Source organism: Oncorhynchus keta, chromosome 35 (assembly GCF_023373465.1).
Source record: "Oncorhynchus keta strain PuntledgeMale-10-30-2019 chromosome 35, Oket_V2, whole genome shotgun sequence".
NCBI lineage: Eukaryota > Metazoa > Chordata > Actinopteri > Salmoniformes > Salmonidae > Oncorhynchus > Oncorhynchus keta.
In genome coordinates, this window is record NC_068455.1 from 9345060 (window position 1) to 9364657 (window position 19598).

General features: G+C 42.0%; 1 protein-coding gene across 2 annotated transcripts in view; it reads right to left on the bottom strand.

The window, feature by feature from the left end:
* LOC127915830 (synaptosomal-associated protein 25-B-like) overlaps nucleotides 1-19598 on the bottom strand; it is a 92194-nt gene that overhangs the window by 34682 nt on the left and 37914 nt on the right. For both annotated transcript variants that reach the window (XM_052496429.1, XM_052496430.1), the window contains exons 2-3: nucleotides 14290-14427; nucleotides 8187-8228 (exon numbers count right to left, since the gene is read on the bottom strand). In XM_052496429.1, the coding sequence (XP_052352389.1) occupies nucleotides 8187-8228; nucleotides 14290-14361 (114 nt within the window). In that variant the 5' untranslated portion in view covers nucleotides 14362-14427. The remainder of the gene's footprint in view (nucleotides 1-8186; nucleotides 8229-14289; nucleotides 14428-19598) is intronic.

Genomic DNA, 19598 nt, shown 5'->3' on the forward strand with positions numbered 1-19598 from the left:
ACAGACTATAATACTGTCTCTCTCTCCCTCCACCATTTCAACAGAGTCCTGATATAACAGACTATAATACTGTCTCTCTCTCCCTCCACCATTTCAACAGAGTCCTGATATATCAGACTATAATACTGTCTCTCTCTCCCTCCACCATTTCAACAGAGTCCTGATATAACAGACTATAATACTGTCTGTCTCTCCCTCCACCATTTCAACAGAGTCCTGATATAACAGACTATAATACTGTCTGTCTCTCCCTCCACCATTTTAATAGAGTCCTGATATAACAGACTATAATACTGTCTCTCCCTCCTCCACCATTTCAACAGAGTCCTGATATAACAGACTATAATACTGTCTCTCCCTCCTCCACCATTTCAACAGAGTCCTGATATAACAGACTATAATACTGTCTGTCTCTCCCTCCACCATTTCAACAGAGTCCTGATATAATACTGTCTGTCTCTCTCTCCCTCCACCATTTCAACAGAGTCCTGATATAACAGACTATAATACTGTCTGTCTCTCCCTCCACCATTTTAACAGAGTCCTGATATAACAGACTATAATACTGTCTCTCTCTCCCTCCTCCATTTCAGCAGAGTCCTGCTATAACAGACTATAATACTGTCTGTCTCTCCCTCCACCATTTTAACAGAGTCCTGCTATAACAGACTATAATACTGTCTCTCTCTCCCTCCACCATTTCAACAGAGTCCTGATATAACAGACTATAATACTGTCTCTCTCTCCCTCCACCATGTCAACAGAGTCCTGATATAACAGACTATAATACTGTCTCTCTCTCCCTCCACCATTTCAACAGAGTCCTGATATAACAGACTATAATACTGTCTCTCTCTCCCTCCACCATTTTAACAGAGTCCTGATATAACAGACTATAATACTGTCTCTCTCTCCCTCCACCATTTTAATAGAGTCCTGATATAACAGACTATAATACTGTCTCTCTCTCCCTCCACCATTTTAACAGAGTCCTGATATAACAGACTATAATACTGTCTCTCTCTCTCTCCACCATTTTAACAGAGTCCTGCTATAACAGACTATAATACTGTATGTCTCTCTCTCCACCATTTTAACAGAGTCCTGCTATAACAGACTATAATACTGTCTGTCTCTCCCTCCACCATTTTAACAGAGTCCTGCTATAACAGACTATAATACTGTCTGTCTCTCCCTCCACCATTTCAACAGAGTCCTGATATAATACTGTCTGTCTCTCTCTCCCTCCACCATTTTAACAGAGTCCTGATATAACAGACTATAATACTGTCTGTCTCTCCCTCCACCATTTCAACAGAGTCCTGATATAACAGACTATAATACTGTCTCTCTCTCCCTCCACCATTTCAACAGAGTCCTGATATAACAGGCTATAATACTGTCTCTCTCTCCTCCACCATTTTAACAGAGTCCTGATATAACAGACTATAATACTGTCTGTCTCTCCCTCCACCATTTTAACAGAGTCCTGCTATAACAGACTATAATACTGTCTGTCTCTCCTCCACCATTTCAACAGAGTCCTGATATAATACTGTCTGTCTCTCTCTCCCTCCACCATTTTAACAGAGTCCTGATATAACAGACTATAATACTGTCTCTCTCTCCCTCCACCATTTCAACAGAGTCCTGATATAACAGGCTATAATACTGTCTCTCTCTCCCTCCACCATTTCAACAGAGTCCTGCTATAATACTGTCTCTCTCTCCCTCCTCCATTTTAACAGAGTCCTGATATAACAGACTATAATACTGTCTGTCTCTCCCTCCACCATTTCAACAGAGTCCTGATATATCAGACTATAATACTGTCTGTCTCTCCCTCCACCATTTCAACAGAGTCCTGATATATCAGACTATAATACTGTCTCTCTCTCCCTCCACCATTTCAACAGAGTCCTGATATAACAGGCTATAATACTGTCTCTCTCTCCCTCCACCATTTCAACAGAGTCCTGCTATAACAGACTATAATACTGTCTCTCTCTCCCTCCACCATTTCAACAGAGTCCTGCTATAACAGACTATAATACTGTCTCTCTCTCCCTCCACCATTTCAACAGAGTCCTGATATAACAGGCTATAATACTGTCTCTCTCTCCCTCCACCATTTTAACAGAGTCCTGATATAACAGGCTATAATACTGTCTCTCTCTCCCTCCACCATTTCAACAGAGTCCTGCTATAACAGACTATAATACTGTCTCTCTCTCCCTCCTCCATTTTAACAGAGTCCTGATATAACAGACTATAATACTGTCTGTCTCTCCCTCCACCATTTCAACAGAGTCCTGATATAACAGACTATAATACTGTCTCTCTCTCCCTCCACCATTTCAACAGAGTCCTGATATATCAGACTATAATACTGTCTCTCTCTCCCTCCACCATTTCAACAGAGTCCTGCTATAACAGACTATAATACTGTCTCTCTCTCCCTCCACCATTTCAACAGAGTCCTGATATAACAGACTATAATACTGTCTCTCTCTCCCTCCACCATTTCAACAGAGTCCTGATATATCAGACTATAATACTGTCTCTCTCTCCCTCCACCATTTCAACAGAGTCCTGATATATCAGACTATAATACTGTCTCTCTCTCCCTCCACCATTTCAACAGAGTCCTGATATAACAGGCTATAATACTGTCTCTCTCTCCCTCCACCATTTTAACAGAGTCCTGATATAACAGACTATAATACTGTCTCTCCCTCCTCCATGTCAACAGAGTCCTGATATAATACTGTCTGTCTCTCCCTCCACCATTTTAACAGAGTCCTGATATATCAGACTATAATACTGTCTCTCTCTCCCTCCACCATTTTAACAGAGTCCTGATATAACAGACTATAATACTGTCTCTCCCTCCTCCATTTTAACAGAGTCCTGATATAACAGACTATAATACTGTCTCTCTCTCCCTCCACCATTTTAACAGAGTCCTGATATATCAGACTATAATACTGTCTCTCTCTCCCTCCACCATTTTAACAGAGTCCTGATATAACAGACTATAATACTGTCTCTCCCTCCTCCATTTTAACAGAGTCCTGATATAACAGACTATAATACTGTCTCTCTCTCCTCCACCATTTTAACAGAGTCCTGATATATCAGACTATAATACTGTCTCTCCCTCCTCCATTTTAACAGAGTCCTGATATAACAGACTATAATACTGTCTCTCTCTCCCTCCACCATTTCAACAGAGTCTGATATATCAGACTATAATACTGTCTCTCTCTCCCTCCACCATTTCAACAGAGTCCTGATATATCAGACTATAATACTGTCTCTCCCTCCTCCATTTTAACAGAGTCCTGATATAACAGACTATAATACTGTCTCTCTCTCCCTCCACCATTTTAACAGAGTCCTGATATATCAGACTATAATACTGTCTCTCTCTCCCTCCTCCATTTTAACAGAGTCCTGATATAACAGACTATAATACTGTCTCTCTCTCCCTCCACCATTTCAACAGAGTCCTGATATAACAGACTATAATACTGTCTGTCTCTCCCTCCACCATTTTAACAGAGTCCTGATATAACAGACTATAATACTGTCTCTCTCTCCCTCCACCATTTTAACAGAGTCCTGATATAACAGACTATAATACTGTCTCTCTCTCCCTCCACCATGTCAACAGAGTCCTGATATAACAGACTATAATACTGTCTGTCTCTCCCTCCACCATGTCAACAGAGTCCTGATATAACAGACTATAATACTGTCTCTCTCTCCCTCCACCATGTCAACAGAGTCCTGATATAACAGGCTATAATACTGTCTGTCTCTCCCTCCACCATTTTAACAGAGTCCTGCTATAACAGACTATAATACTGTCTGTCTCTCCCTCCACCATGTCAACAGAGTCCTGATATAACAGACTATAATACTGTCTCTCTCTCCCTCCACCATTTTAACAGAGTCCTGATATAACAGACTATAATACTGTCTCTCTCCCTCCACCATTTCAACAGAGTCCTGATATAACAGACTATAATACTGTCTCTCTCTCCCTCCACCATTTCAACAGAGTCCTGATATAACAGACTATAATACTGTCTGTCTCTCCCTCCACCATTTCAACAGAGTCCTGATATAACAGACTATAATACTGTCTCTCTCTCCCTCCTCCATTTTAACAGAGTCCTGATATAACAGACTATAATACTGTCTCTCTCTCCCTCCACCATTTCAACAGAGTCCTGATATAACAGACTATAATACTGTCTCTCTCTCCCTCCTCCATTTCAACAGAGTCCTGATATAACAGACTATAATACTGTCTCTCTCTCCCTCCACCATTTTAACAGAGTCCTGATATAACAGACTATAATACTGTCTCTCTCTCCCTCCTCCATTTTAACAGAGTCCTGATATAACAGACTATAATACTGTCTCTCTCTCCCTCCTCCATTTCAGCAGAGTCCTGCTATAACAGACTATAATACTGTCTGTCTCTCCCTCCTCCATTTTAACAGAGTCCTGCTATAACAGACTATAATACTGTCTCTCTCTCCCTCCTCCATTTCAACAGAGTCCTGATATAACAGACTATAATACTGTCTGTCTCTCCCTCCTCCATTTCAACAGAGTCCTGATATAACAGACTATAATACTGTCTGTCTCTCCCTCCTCCATTTTAACAGAGTCCTGATATAACAGACTATAATACTGTCTCTCTCTCCCTCCTCCATTTCAACAGAGTCCTGATATAACAGACTATAATACTGTCTCTCTCTCCCTCCACCATTTCAACAGAGTCCTGATATAACAGACTATAATACTGTCTCTCTCTCCCTCCACCATTTCAACAGAGTCCTGCTATAACAGACTATAATACTGTCTCTCTCTCCCTCCACCATTTCAACAGAGTCCTGATATAACAGACTATAATACTGTCTCTCTCTCCCTCCACCATTTCAACAGAGTCCTGATATAACAGACTATAATACTGTCTCTCTCTCCCTCCACCATTTCAACAGAGTCCTGATATAACAGACTATAATACTGTCTCTCTCTCCCTCCACCATTTCAACAGAGTCCTGATATAACAGACTATAATACTGTCTCTCTCTCCCTCCTCCATTTCAACAGAGTCCTGATATATCAGACTATAATACTGTCTCTCTCTCCCTCCACCATTTCAACAGAGTCCTGATATAACAGACTATAATACTGTCTGTCTCTCCCTCCACCATTTCAACAGAGTCCTGATATAACAGACTATAATACTGTCTCTCTCTCCCTCCTCCATTTTAACAGAGTCCTGATATATCAGACTATAATACTGTCTCTCTCCCTCCACCATTTCAACAGAGTCCTGCTATAACAGACTATAATACTGTCTCTCTCTCCCTCCTCCATTTCAACAGAGTCCTGCTATAACAGACTATAATACTGTCTCTCTCTCCCTCCTCCATTTCAACAGAGTCCTGCTATAACAGACTATAATACTGTCTGTCTCTCCCTCCACCATTTCAACAGAGTCCTGATATAACAGACTATAATACTGTCTCTCTCTCCCTCCACCATTTCAACAGAGTCCTGATATAACAGACTATAATACTGTCTCTCTCTCCCTCCACCATTTCAACAGAGTCCTGATATAACAGACTATAATACTGTCTCTCTCTCCCTCCTCCATTTTAACAGAGTCCTGATATAACAGACTATAATACTGTCTCTCTCTCCCTCCACCATGTCAACAGAGTCCTGATATAATACTGTCTCTCTCTCCCTCCACCATTTCAACAGAGTCCTGATATAATACTGTCTCTCTCTCCCTCCACCATTTCAACAGAGTCCTGATATTTAAAGGTGAAATAAAATAAAAAAAATACAACAGACTATCAGACTGTCTCTCTCTCTTCTCATCCTGAACGGCTCAATGCATACATGGGGGACAGACAGGTAGATTTAACCCCTCTGTCGCTCATTGGTTCAAATCTTTGCATTGAAATAGTCAACTGGAATATGTGCCTGATGTTCCACTGTATGCTCCATTGCTAAATTCACAAACCCCAGTCAAGTCTATGACATCTCAGTCAATGACAACCTTACGTAGTGTTATAACGCTTCATAACAGGGCGGCTCAGCGGATAACTCAGTTTGTGCGGCTGGTTAAAGACAGAATTGAGGACAGAGGCAGAGTCGAACAACATTACATCAAGGAGATGGATAGCCCAGGAAACCATCAGTCAACATATTCACAACCTCCATAAAACGTAACACCCCCACTCAGTCAAAGAGAGGGCTTCCACTCCACTGAACAGATACGCTCCATGCACTAATACGCACTCTTAGCTGATTCTATTAGCCTAGTGTCCCTAGTTCAAAGCCCACTCAACGGCTATCACCCTGTGCTTGAGAGAAGAAGTCTGTAATTGGATATTTGGAAAAGTATTGACCTGGGTGGGTGGGTTTCTCAAAGCCTTGGTAGCTAAAGAACTAGGGTATTTTTTCTTAACAACCAAGCCTCATAGCCGTGAAAGAGCTACAACTATAAACGTGGTGTTTGACAGGTCAGTGTCCTACGTGTGAACGAACAGCATCAGTGAAATGAAGAAGGTATTAGTAACATATCACATAGTACTTAGAGAAAGGGTCTGAATACTTATGTAAATGTGAATATTTCAGTTTTACATTTTTAATACATTTGCAAACATGTCTAAAAACATTGTTTTTGCTTTGTTATTCTGGGGTATTGTGTCTAGATTGATGAGGGGGGATTATTTAATCCATTTTAGAATAAGGCTGTAACATAACAAAAATGTGGACAAAGTCAAGGGGTCTGAATACTTTCCGAATGCACTGTACTACAACCAAGCACTGAAACCTCACCCCCTTCCTCTTCAGTGTTTTAACTGGGGGAGCGCTAGCCTACAGACGCACCTTGTATTGCTGAAGCTCAACGTTTATTTTTGTTGTTGTTTATTTAACCTTTATTTAACTAGGCAGGTCAGTTAATAAACACAAATTCTCATTTACATTGAAAGCCTACCCCAACCACACCCGGGCCAATTGTGCACCTCCCTATGGGATTCCCAATCACGGCCGGATGTGATGCAGCCTGGATTCGAACCAGGTAATACAGTGACGCCTCTTTTACTGAGATGTAGTGTCTTAGACCACTGCGCCACTCAGGAACAGGAACAAATATTAAATCCATGTTGTGGCCTAGGGTTATATACAGCGTTGGCTGTATGTATGTGTAGCTACCTACTTTCAGGAGGCTGCTGAGGGGAGGACGGCTCATAATAACGGCCGGAACGGAGCGAAATGGAATGGCATCAAACACCTGGAAACCATGGAAACCATGGAAACCAGGTGTTTGATGTATTTTGATACCATTTCACCTATTCCTCTCCAGCCGTTACCGTGAACCTGTTCTCCCCAATTAAGGTGCCACCAACCTCCTGTGGACCTACTCATGCATTATACATACTGGGATATTGGCCCTTCATCCTCTACAATTTAAAGCCCTCTGGAAACAGACACAGTCACAGATACACGGTACATTTGAAGCACTCTGGAAACAGACCCAGTCACAGATACACGGTACATTTAAAGCCCTCTGGAAACAGACCCAGTCACAGATACACGGTACATTTAAAGCCCTCTGGAAACAGACCCAGTCACAGATACACGGTACATTTGAAGCACTCTGGAAACAGACCCAGTCACAGATACACAGTACATTTGAAGCACTCTGGAAACAGACCCAGTCACAGATACACGGTACATTTAAAGCCCTCTGGAAACAGACACAGTCACAGATACACGGTACATTTAAAGCCCTCTGGAAACAGACACAGTCACAGATACATGGTACATTTGAAGCACTATTCAGCCATTGTCTTCCAGGAAGTAGGAGTGTTGTTAAACTGAGGCTAGTCCCTCGACTGGGAGGAGTCAAACTCTAAAACGTAAGGAGATGTGCTTTTTTTCTGAAAACAAATTATGTAAAACTAAACCAAAAATTAAACTTCACTACAAAGGAAGTACAAGTGCTTATATTTCACTCAGAAATTAGGAAGTTTAATTTGTCTCTCCATTAGAATAAGATAACTATGTGTCTGTGTGTCTGTGGGTCTGTGTGTCTGTGTGTCTGTGTGTGTGTGTGTGTGTGTGTAATGTTGACATGACCTTACCTCCTCAACCATGGCCAGCATACGCCGAGTGCTCTCCAGCGACTGTGGAGAGAAAACACCCATATTAGAGAGTTGTCAGATGAATCTCTTCTCTACTACTGAACTGTACCTCACACCTGGTGGGGAATACGCCTGTTGGCGAATACACCTGGTGATGAAAACACCTGGTGGGGAATACACCTGGTGGGGAATACACCTGGTGATGAATACACCTGCTGACGAATACACCTGGTGAGGAATACACCTGCTGATGAATACACCTGGTGATGAATACACCTGGTGGGGAATACACCTGGTGATGAATACACCTGGTGATGAATACACCTGGTGATGAATACATCTGGTGGGGAATACACCCGGTGATGAATACAATTGGTGAGGAATACACCCAGTGATGAATACACCCGCTGATGAATACACCTGCTGATGAATACACCTGCTGATGAATACACCTGGTGGGGAATACACCTGGTGATGAATACACCTGGTGGGGAATACACCTGGTGGGGAATACACCTGCTGATGAATGCACCTGGTGATGAATACACCTGGTGATGAATACACCTGGTGGGGAATACACCTGGTGATGAATACACCTGGTGGGGAATACACCTGGTGATGAATACACCTGGTTATGAATACACCTGGTGGGGAATACAACTGGTGATGAATACACCTGGTGGGGAATACACCTGGTGATGAATACACCTGCTGATGAATACACCTGCTGATGAATACACCTGCTGGTGAATACACCTGGTGAGGAATACACATGCTGATGAATACACCTGGTGATGAATACACCTGGTGATGAATACACCTGGTGGGGAATACACCTGGTGGGGAATACACCTGGTAATGAATACACCTGCTGATGAATACACCTGGTGGGGAATACACCTGGTAATGAATATACCTGGTGGGGAATACACCTGGTGACGAATACACCTGCTGATGAATACACCTGGTGACGAATACACCTGGTGGGGAATACACCTGGTGATGAATACAACTGGTGGGGAATACACCTGGTGATGAATACACCTGGTGATTAATACACCTGGTGGTAAATACACCTGGTGATGAATACACCTGGTGGGGAATACACCTGGTGGGGAATACACCTGGTGATGAATACACCTGCTGATGAATACACCTGGTGGGGAATACACCTGGTGATGAATACACCTGGTGGGGAATACACCTGGTGATGAATACACCTGGTGATGAATACACCTGCTGATGAATACACCTGCTGATGAATACACCTGCTGATGAATACACCTGGTGGAGAATACACCTGGTGATGAATACACCTGGTGGGGAATACACCTGGTGGGGAATACACCTGGTGGGGAATACACCTGGTGATGAATACACCTGGTGATGAATACACCTGGTGGGGAATACACCTGGTGGGGAATACACCTGGTCGGGAATACACCTGGTGATGAATACACCTGGTGATGAATACACCTGGTGGGGAATACACCTGGTGGGGAATACACCTGGTGATGAATACACCTGCTGATGAATACACCTGCTGGTGAATACACCTGGTGAGGAATACACCTGCTGATGAATACACCTGGTGATGAATACACCTGGTGGGGAATACACCTGGTGATGAATACACCTGGTGGGGATTACACCTGGTGATGAATACACCCATGATGATTAACCTGCTGATGAATACACCTGCTGATGAATACACTGATGAATACATTAAGAAAATACCTGGTGATGAATACACCAGTGGGGAATACACCTTGGGGAAACACCTGGTGGGGATTAACATATGGGGAATACATTGACGGGAATACACCTGGTGATGAATCATTGATGAATACACCTGGTGGGGAATACACCTGGTGGGGAATACACCTGGTCGGGAATACACCTGGTGATGAATACACCTGGTGATGAATACACCTGGTGGGGAATACACCTGGTGGGGAATACACCTGGTGATGAATACTCCTGGTGGGGTATACACTTGGTTATGAATACACCTGGTGATGAATACACCTAGTGGGGCATACACCTGGTATACCATATGATTAACATTGACAAACAGTCAGCTATATCATTAACATATCATTAACAAAATAACACTGACACACAGTGAGCTATATCATTAACATGTCATTAACATATTAACATTGACATGCAGTGAGCTATATCATTAACATATCATTAACATTGACACACAGTGAGCTATATCATTAACACACTATTAACATATTAACATTGACCAGTTCTCCTCACTCTTTCCCTTTTTTTCCATCTATCCCCCTTTTCATACATCTACATCCCTCTAAATGTGTTTATCTCACTCGATCTCCCTTTCCCTCTCATCTGCTCTGCTTCTCCCTTCCCCTCCTCAATCTCCCGCTCTCCCTCCTCCCTTTCCTCCCTCCTTCCTTCCCTTCCTCCCGGCCTCCCTCCCATTCCTTCACTTATCCAGTCTCTCTCTCTCTCTCTCTCTCTCTCTCTCTCTCTCTCTCTCTCTCTCTCTCTCTCTCTCTCTCTCTCTCTCTCTCTCTCTCTCTCTCTCCCTCTATCTCCCATCTCCCATCTCCCATCTCCCATCTCCCTCTCTCTCTCTCCCATCTCCCTCTCTCTCTCTCTCTCTCCCATCTCCCTCTCTCTCCAGAGCCTGGCTGGATTACATTATCCCTTCCTGAATGTGTAATAGGTCCATTTGAGCTAGTGTGTTATTCTGGCCATCTGAATTAAAGGCTGTGCCCCACTCAGAAAGGACATGCTAGAGAGATGTACAGTTAACACTGTCTAAAACACCCGCAGCAAAACCATGGGAACATGGACACAGTAGGACAAATAACCCATAACCATGACACCTAGTTTATAACAAATAGAGTTTATGTCTGACTAACGGTGGTTGACACGCAGTGCTCGATAACAGAGAGGGGAGAATAGAGAGAGAATAACAGTGACGTGGATAACAAGACAATTGAACCAAGGATTATTAATGTGAGATTATTAACGTGAGATTATAACGCATTGTCAATCTGTGATCAAATGAACCCAAGGACAGTAAGGCTACATGCGACAGTATGTTTGGGTGAGATATTAGACAGTGCATTCTGTTACCGACCTCAGACGCCACACGTTCACCCTGCGGGGCGACAGACGGAGGGGATCATAATAATGCATCATACTCCACTTTTCCCAAAGATGCAGGAAAGTTCACAAAACAAGAGATGTATCTGTGTCGATGTGTTATTATATCAAATGTTGTCATCCCTTTGATTCTCAACCCAGACCAGACTGATGGCCATTTTAGAAAAAAATACTTCCTGTGCCATGCAAGGTTTTTGTCCACTAACCGAGTCAAATACTTAAGTGACCTTGACACAAAGTGGGATTTGGCTGATAATGGGCCAATATCTGGATGTCTGTTATTATTGACACCAAGCAGGCAGTCAGGGCTGGCACTACCTCAAAGAGTCAACAAAGGTTCTTTCATGTGACAGATTGATGTTTATTGTCACGAGTCTTGTCCTGGAGGTAGAACGGAGTGGTTTCTGCTAAATGGGCTACAGTGGCTTGCGAAAGTATTCACCCCCCTTCGCATTTTTCGTATTTTGTTGCCTGATAAACTGGAATTAAAATGTATTTTTGGGGGAGTTTGTGTCATTTGATTTACACAACATGCCTACCACTTTGAAGATAGTAAATGTGTTTTATTGTGAAACAAACAAGAAAAAATACCCCAAAAAATGAAAACTTGAGCGTGCATAATTATTCAACCCTCCCAAAGTCAATACTTTGTAGAGCCACCATTTGCAGCAATTACAGCTGCAAGTCTCTTGGGGAATGTCTCTATAAGCTTGGCACATCCAGCCACTGGTATTTCTGCCCATTCTTCAAGGCAAAACTGCTCCAGCTCCTTCCAGTTGAAAGGTTACACTGGTGTACAGCAATATTTAAGTCATACCACAGATTCTCAATTGGATTGAGGTTTGTGCTTCGACTAGGCCATTCCAAGATGTTTCCCCTAAATTTACTCGAGTGTTGCTTTAGCAGTATGCTTAGGGTCGTTGTCCTGCTGGAAGGTGAACCTCTGTCCCAGTTTCAATCTCTGGAAGACTGAAAAAGGTTTCCCTCAAGAATTTCCCTGTATTTAAGTCTGACCAGTTTCCCAGTCCCTGCCGATGAAAAATATCCCCACAGCATGATGCTGCCACCACCATGCTTCACTGGGGATGGTGTTCTCTGTGTGATGAGAGGTGTTGGGTTTGCACCAGACATAGTGTTTTCCTTGATGGCCAAAAGGTTAAATTTTAGTCTCATCTGACCAGAGTACCTTCCTCCATATGTTTAGGGTGTCTCCCACATGCCTTTTGGCGAACATTACATTTGTTTGCTTATTCTTTCTTTAAGCAATGGCTTTTTTCTGGCCACTCTTCCTTAAATCCCAGCTCTGTGGAGTGTACGGCTTAAAGTGGTCCTATGGACAGATACTCCAATCACCGCTGTAGAGCTTTGCAGCTCCTTCAGGGTTATCTTTGGTCTCCTTGTTGCCGCTCTGATTAATGCCCTCCATGCCTGGTCCGTGAGTTTTGGTGGGCGGCCCTCTCTACGCAGGTTTGTTGTGGTGCAATATTCTTTCCGTTTAAAAAAAATGGATTTAATGTTGCTCCATGGGATGTTCAAATTTCTGATATATTTTATAACCCAACCCTGAACATTACTTCTCCATAACTTTGTCCCTGACCTGTTTGGAGAGCTCCTTGGTCTTCATGGTGCCGCTTGCTTGGTGATGCCCCTTGCTTAATGGTGTTGCAGACTCTGGACCTTTCAGAACAGGTGTATATATACTGAGATCATATGACAGATCATGTGACACTTAGATTGCACACAGGTGGACTTTATTTAACTAATTACGTGACTTCTGAAGGTAATTGGTTGCACCAGATCTTATTTAGGGGCTTCGTATCAAAGGGGGTGAATACAATATGCACGCACCACTTTTCTGTTTTTAATTTTAGATCATTTTTTGAAACAAGTTATTTTTTAAATTTCACTTCACCAATTTGGACTATTTTGTGTTTGTCCATTACATGAAATCCAAATTAAAATCAATTTAAATTACAGGTTGTAATGCAACAATTTTGGAAAAACACCAAGGGGGATGAATACTTTTGCAAGGCACTGTATATCGTAAAAATGGATGAAAATAAATATTAGCTCTTTGGTCTTAATTTAGAGTTAGGATAAGGCATTCGGGTTAGGTTTAAGGTTAGGGTTATGTTTAAAATCAGATTGTATAACTTTGTGGCTGTGCCAGCTAGTGACCACTCTGAAAAGCTGTCTCTAGTAGGCTCCAGGAGTCATCCCAATATGGCTGCCTCAAAGCATAAATACAGGTTATATCATGACACAGATTTGATCTCTTTCTATCCATGTAAGCCGGAATAAAAGTGTAAGTGTAGCTAGCTAAATATAAACAAAGCTCATTGTCAAATTAAAACACAATCTGTTAACTTACACAGATTGTAAAACACAAAGGTAAGTAGTAGGCCACAGATAGCAATGTGCGGTACATTCTTCATAAAATAAACACACACACACAATGTATCAGACCAAAAACAAAATGGTGTGTTTCAGGCAGGGTCTGGTTGACTCAGCTTAGCTTAGAGAAATACAGTCTATTTATAGTCAAACAGCACTCACACATCTTTCTAATTCATGACTTGCATAACCCCACATAGTCTCTTTCCCCTCAAGTACAGATTGTTTTACAGTGTTGCAAAAGTGGAACTAAAAAAGTTGACAGAGCTCTGATATGTAATGAAGATGCTTAATTGTTTGCTTCTGTCTCAGGTGTGGAGATCAAGGCCCATGTTCAGAAAAATGTCTCAGAGTACAAGTGCTGATCCTCCTGTCCATATATAACCATATTCATTATGATCAAAATGGCTAAATTAATCCTAAAATCAGTACTCGCACTCTGAGACACGCCCTGATGTGGATCTCATTTGTGTTCATGAAACAATGAAGTTCTACTGTGAGCCGTCACTCAGGTTGGAGGTGTGTGTGAGGTGTGTGTGGTAGGTGTCTTTGTGTGCGTTTTTACCTCATCAGCTATCTGGTCCGCCTTTGTCTGCAGGTTTTCCAGCTCATTGCGCATGTCTGCTTCATCTGCCATGGCTTTTGGGTTGTGAGATGGGCGTCGGCCTCCAAACAATGAGAAAAGTGGCTGCTATTGTAAAAACTGAGAAGAGAAGGAGAGAGAGAGAGAGAGAGATGGAGAGAGAGAGTGAGTGAGTGAGTGAGAGAGAGAGAGAGAGAGAGAGAGAGAGAGAGAGAGAGAGAGAGAGAGAGAGAGAGAGAGAGAGAGGGGGAGAGAAAAAATAACAACCACGGTAAGTATCATCACAATTATGTGTTTGATGGCGATTAACAGAAAAAAAAATTCACTTAGATTTGCTTACAGATAATATATATGCAGAGATCACAAATCAAATCAAATGTATTTATATAGCACTTCTTACATCAGCTGATGCCACAAAGTGCTGTACAGAAACCTGGCCTAAAACCCCAAACAGCAAGCAATGCAGGTGTAGAAGCACGGTGGCTAGGAAAAACTCCCTAGAAAAGCCAAAACCTAGGAAGAAAGTTAAAGAGGAACCAGGCTATGAGAGGTGGCCAGTCCTCTTCTGGCTGTGCCGGGTGGAGATTATAACAGAACATGGCCAAGATGTTCAAATTTTCATAAATGACCAGTATGGTCAAATAATAATAATCACAGTAGTTAATCGAGGGTGCAACAAGTCAGCACCTCAGGAGTAAATGTCAGTTGGCTTTTCATAGCCGATCATTAAGAGTATCTCTACCGCTCCTGCTGTCTCTAGAGAGTTGATAACAGCAGGTCGGGGATAGGTAGCACGTCCGGTGAACAGGCCAGGATTCCATAGCCGCAGGTAGAACAGTTGAAACTGGAGCAGCAGCACGGCCAGGTGGACATCACACACATGTCAAGCCGCATTTCAGATACTGTAGATTAGGAAGTTTCTTTGATAATGAATCTAGTTAACCATTAATCATTGTGGATGGCTCAGAGTTATCCCAGTTCTCAAAGTTTTGAGTCAAACAAGTAAAACATTTGCGACCACCTTAACTGAAGCATCATCTAGACCAGGTCCTCTGGGGCCTGATTGATGTCACACTGTTGCCCCAGCTAACACTGAATCCAATACTTAACTACTCATCATCTTCAGTTTAGAATACAATTTGTATAATTAGCTGTGTTTGCTAGGGGTGGTGGAAAGTGTGACAATGCTCCGGCCCCCAAGGACTGGAGTTGCCCCTCCCTGGTCTAGTCTAATCTCTCGTGCACAGATATATGTACGTAAAATGTAGGATCTGTCGGGAATGAATGGGATGCGTGGGATAATAATAGTAATTCCAGTGTTTGGGTTTTTGTCACTGGTTATTTGGACTTAACAGGATGGGGCTTTGGCTGAGAGTTTCCTTTCGTGAGGGTGGAGACTTTGCATACTGGAATTCTCAAATTTAAAATACAAACATGTATAGAGCTAGAATTTAATCACACAGCTGACCAAATTACATACGATTTCAGTTATGGGTTAACCTGAGATTAAGATCAGACAGACACAGCAGCCAAAGCCCCCCAAGGAAGAGTCCTTCCCTCTCTCTCTTATCCTTCCTGTGGTATCCCTGTCTGGTCTCCCTCACAGCTCTGAGAGATGCATATAATAGTTGAGATGGGTCCAGTCAGGCCTTTACACTAAGACCAGCACCCCAGGTAGGATTAAGTGTTATTGTCACTGTGTAATGGTAATGCTCCTGTCAAGGGTCTCCTCTCTGCCTCCCAGACAGATGGCTTTAGCTCCCACTTCTCTATGAGAGCATCTGAAATCCATATCCATCCCTGTCTACCCTTCTCCAGGGAAATTAGAAACTTATCTCAAGTGTTTCCATAGGAGAGTGGGAGAGGGGGAGGTAGACTCAAAACTGAGAGGAGTTGTCAGATTTTTTATTTGTAATACAGGTTTTATTTCAGTTCACTTCAATCTGTAATTTATGTATTATATTTACGTAAACGGAGCCTGATTTCCCGGTTTTCCGGAGCCTACTCATTATCCAAAAAGCATATATATATTTTTTTTGGTCATTTTTACTCCATTTTTCCCCCCAATTTCGTGATTAAGATCTTGTCTCATCGTTGCAACTCCCCAACAGCCAAACCCTCCCCTAACCCAGATGACAGGATGTTGGTGCAAAGGTTAAAATGCTGTATAATTACTAGTCATGCTCTAAATTGGTTTATAAATGACCTATCAAATCATACACCATGTGTAACGGCAGATGGTTCTAAATCCATAGAGTCCATAGAGTTGTGCTCAGGTGTTCCGCAAGGTACTATTTTGGGTCCACTGTTATTCATCAACAACATTGGGGATCATATTGAAACAGCAGATGTTCACTTTTATGCAGATGATCCTGTTTGTCATTCAAGTGGTAGCAGTTACCATACAACAGAATCTGTATGATTTGAAGCTGGTTCTGAATTCGGGTTAAACAAAATGCATGGTATTTTCAAAGCCAGGCATGTTACTAATCATGTCATTGCTACAATGGATGTACATACTATAGAGCAAGTCAAAGTGTACACATATTTGGGAGTTGATGACAAGTTGAGCTGAGCTGTTCATGTGGAAAACTTGATAAGGAAGCTCAAGCCGAGAATAGGTTTTTTATTACCAGCATAAGGCTTGTTTGTCTCTGGAGGCCAGAAAGGAGCTGTACATGTACAATGTACATTACTGACAGCTTTAGATTTGAGTGATGTTATAAACTCAGCAAAAAAATAAATGCCCCTTTTTCAGGACCCTGTCTTTCAAAGATAATTCGTAAAAATCCACAGATCTTCATTGTAAAGGGTTAAAACACTGTTTAAATACTGAGGGCTTGTAGGCCTGTTGTAAGGCAGGTCCTCACCAGACATCACTGGCAAAAATGTCGCCTATGGGCACAAACCCACAGTCGCTGGACCAGAGAGGACTGGCAAAAAGTGCTCTTCACTGACGAGTCGTGGTTTTGTCTCACCAGGGTGATGGTCAGATTCGTGTTTATCGTCAAAGGAATGAGCATGACACTGAGGCCTGTACTCTGGAGTGGGATCTATTTGGAGGTGGAGGGTCCGTCATGGTCTGGGGCGGTGTGTCACAGCATCATAGGACTGAGCTTGATGTCATTGCAGGCAATCTCAATGCTGTGCGTTACAGGGAAGACATCCTCCTCCCACATGCGGTACCCTTCCTGCAGACTCTTCCTGACATGACAATGCCACCAGCCATACTGCTCGTTCTGTGCTTGATTTCCTGCAAGACAGGAATATCAGTGTTCTGCCATGGCCAGCGAAGAGCACGAATCTCAATCCCATTGAGCACACCATTGAGCACATCTGGAACCTGTTGGATCATAGGGTGAGAGCTAGGGTCATTCCCCCCAGAAATGTCCTGGAATTTGCATGTGCCTTGGTGGAAAAGTGGCGTAACATCTCACAGCAAGAACTGGCAAATCTGATGCAGTCCATAAGGAGGAGATGCACTGCAGTACTTAATGCAGCTGGTGGCCACACCAGATACTGACTGTTACTTTTGATTTGGACCCCCCTTTGTTCAGGGACACATTATTCCATTTCTGTTAGTCACATGTCTGTGGAACTTGTTCAGTTTTTGTCTCAGTTGTTGAATCTTGTTATGATCATACAAATATTTACACGTTAAGTTTTCTGAAAATAAACGCAGTTGACAGTGAGAGGAAGTTTCTTTTTTTTGCTGAGTTTATATATGGAGGCCTCAACCACTACCCGGAGAGCACTTGATTCAGTGTATCATGCGTCCTTCAAGTTCATTACCAATCAAACACATCTAACACATCATTGTGATCTCTCGAGCACCGTTGGCTGGTCATTATTGACCTTGCGTAGGCTTAAACACCGGTATACACTGATTTATTAGGCCATATTGGGTAAAATGCCACTTTATCACTGTTATTTTTGAATCAGGTCAGAAAAATAAATATAATTTACAGTCCCATTCTCATTTGCTTTTAACAATATCAAGAATTAGAACAGGTCATGGAAGAAAACGTTTTAGTTACTCAGCTCTGTGGTCCTGGAATTCTATCCTGAACATTTTAAACTTTGATGATTTAGTTATGTTGGTGGTGTTTAAACACTTGGTTGATGTAAGTATCATAGAATAGTGTCATTGTCTTTGGGACAGCTGGTTTTAAGTTCTGACATGTGTGTTTCTTTACATAATATGTAATTGTTGTACTATAAGTGCCTAGTTTTGTTCAATGTTGTGTTGTTCTGACTTAAACATTCTTGCCCCTGCGGCTGTTGGACCAGGAAAATAGACTTGATCTCTACGACAAAAACCAAAGGTTAAATAAAAATGTCAAATTAAAACATCTAGGCCTATATATCTTTACTTTAAATAACATCTAGGTGTTAGGTTCTTATTTTTTCAGACTAAATAAGTCACGGACGCTAGAGAAGCTTTAACCAAGTTTAATTATTCCCCAAGGTTCTGTACAGCTGTAATCAGCTAAACTGTTCACAAACAGCTAAACATTTCAGACGTTACAGTTGATATGCATCCTGCTTAGGACACCCCTCCTCCTTACAGTTTATGGCTCCACAGGAAAGAAGGTAACCAGATACCAACCCTGATTACTCCCTTAAGGGGAACTGAACTCACCCCTCACCTCATAATCCACCGAGTATCCATCTGTCTTCCTTATATCAACTCATCGCTCTCCTCTATCAAACACATTCCAAAAGCCTTCTGTCTTTCTTCAGAGAACCATTCACTTCTAACATTTACTGTCATTCAAATGAATACCTCAATAATCAAAGTTTAGCTGATTACAACATAGGCCTATTTATTTTAGTCAGTGAAGAACACATTCTTATTTTCAAAGATGGCCTAGGAACAGTGGGTTAACTGTCTTGTTCAGGGGCAGAACGACCGATTTTGTACCCTGTGTCAGCTCAGGGATTTGATCTTGCAAGCTTTTATTTACTAGTCCAATGCTCTAACCACTAGGCTACGCTGCCGCCCAGTAAAGCCTGTAGAGCTTTACTTTAAATAACATCTAGGTCTATAGAGCTTTACTTTAAATAACATCTAGGCCTATAAAGCTTTACTTTAAATAACATCTAGGCCTATAGATGATTTACTTTAAATAACATCTCGGCCTATAGATGATGTACTTTAAATAACATCTAGGCCTATATAGATTTAGTTTAAATAACATCTAGGCCTATAGAGTTTTACTTTAAATAACATCTAGGCCTATAGATGATGTACTTTAAATAATATCTAGGCCTATACAGTTTTACTTTAA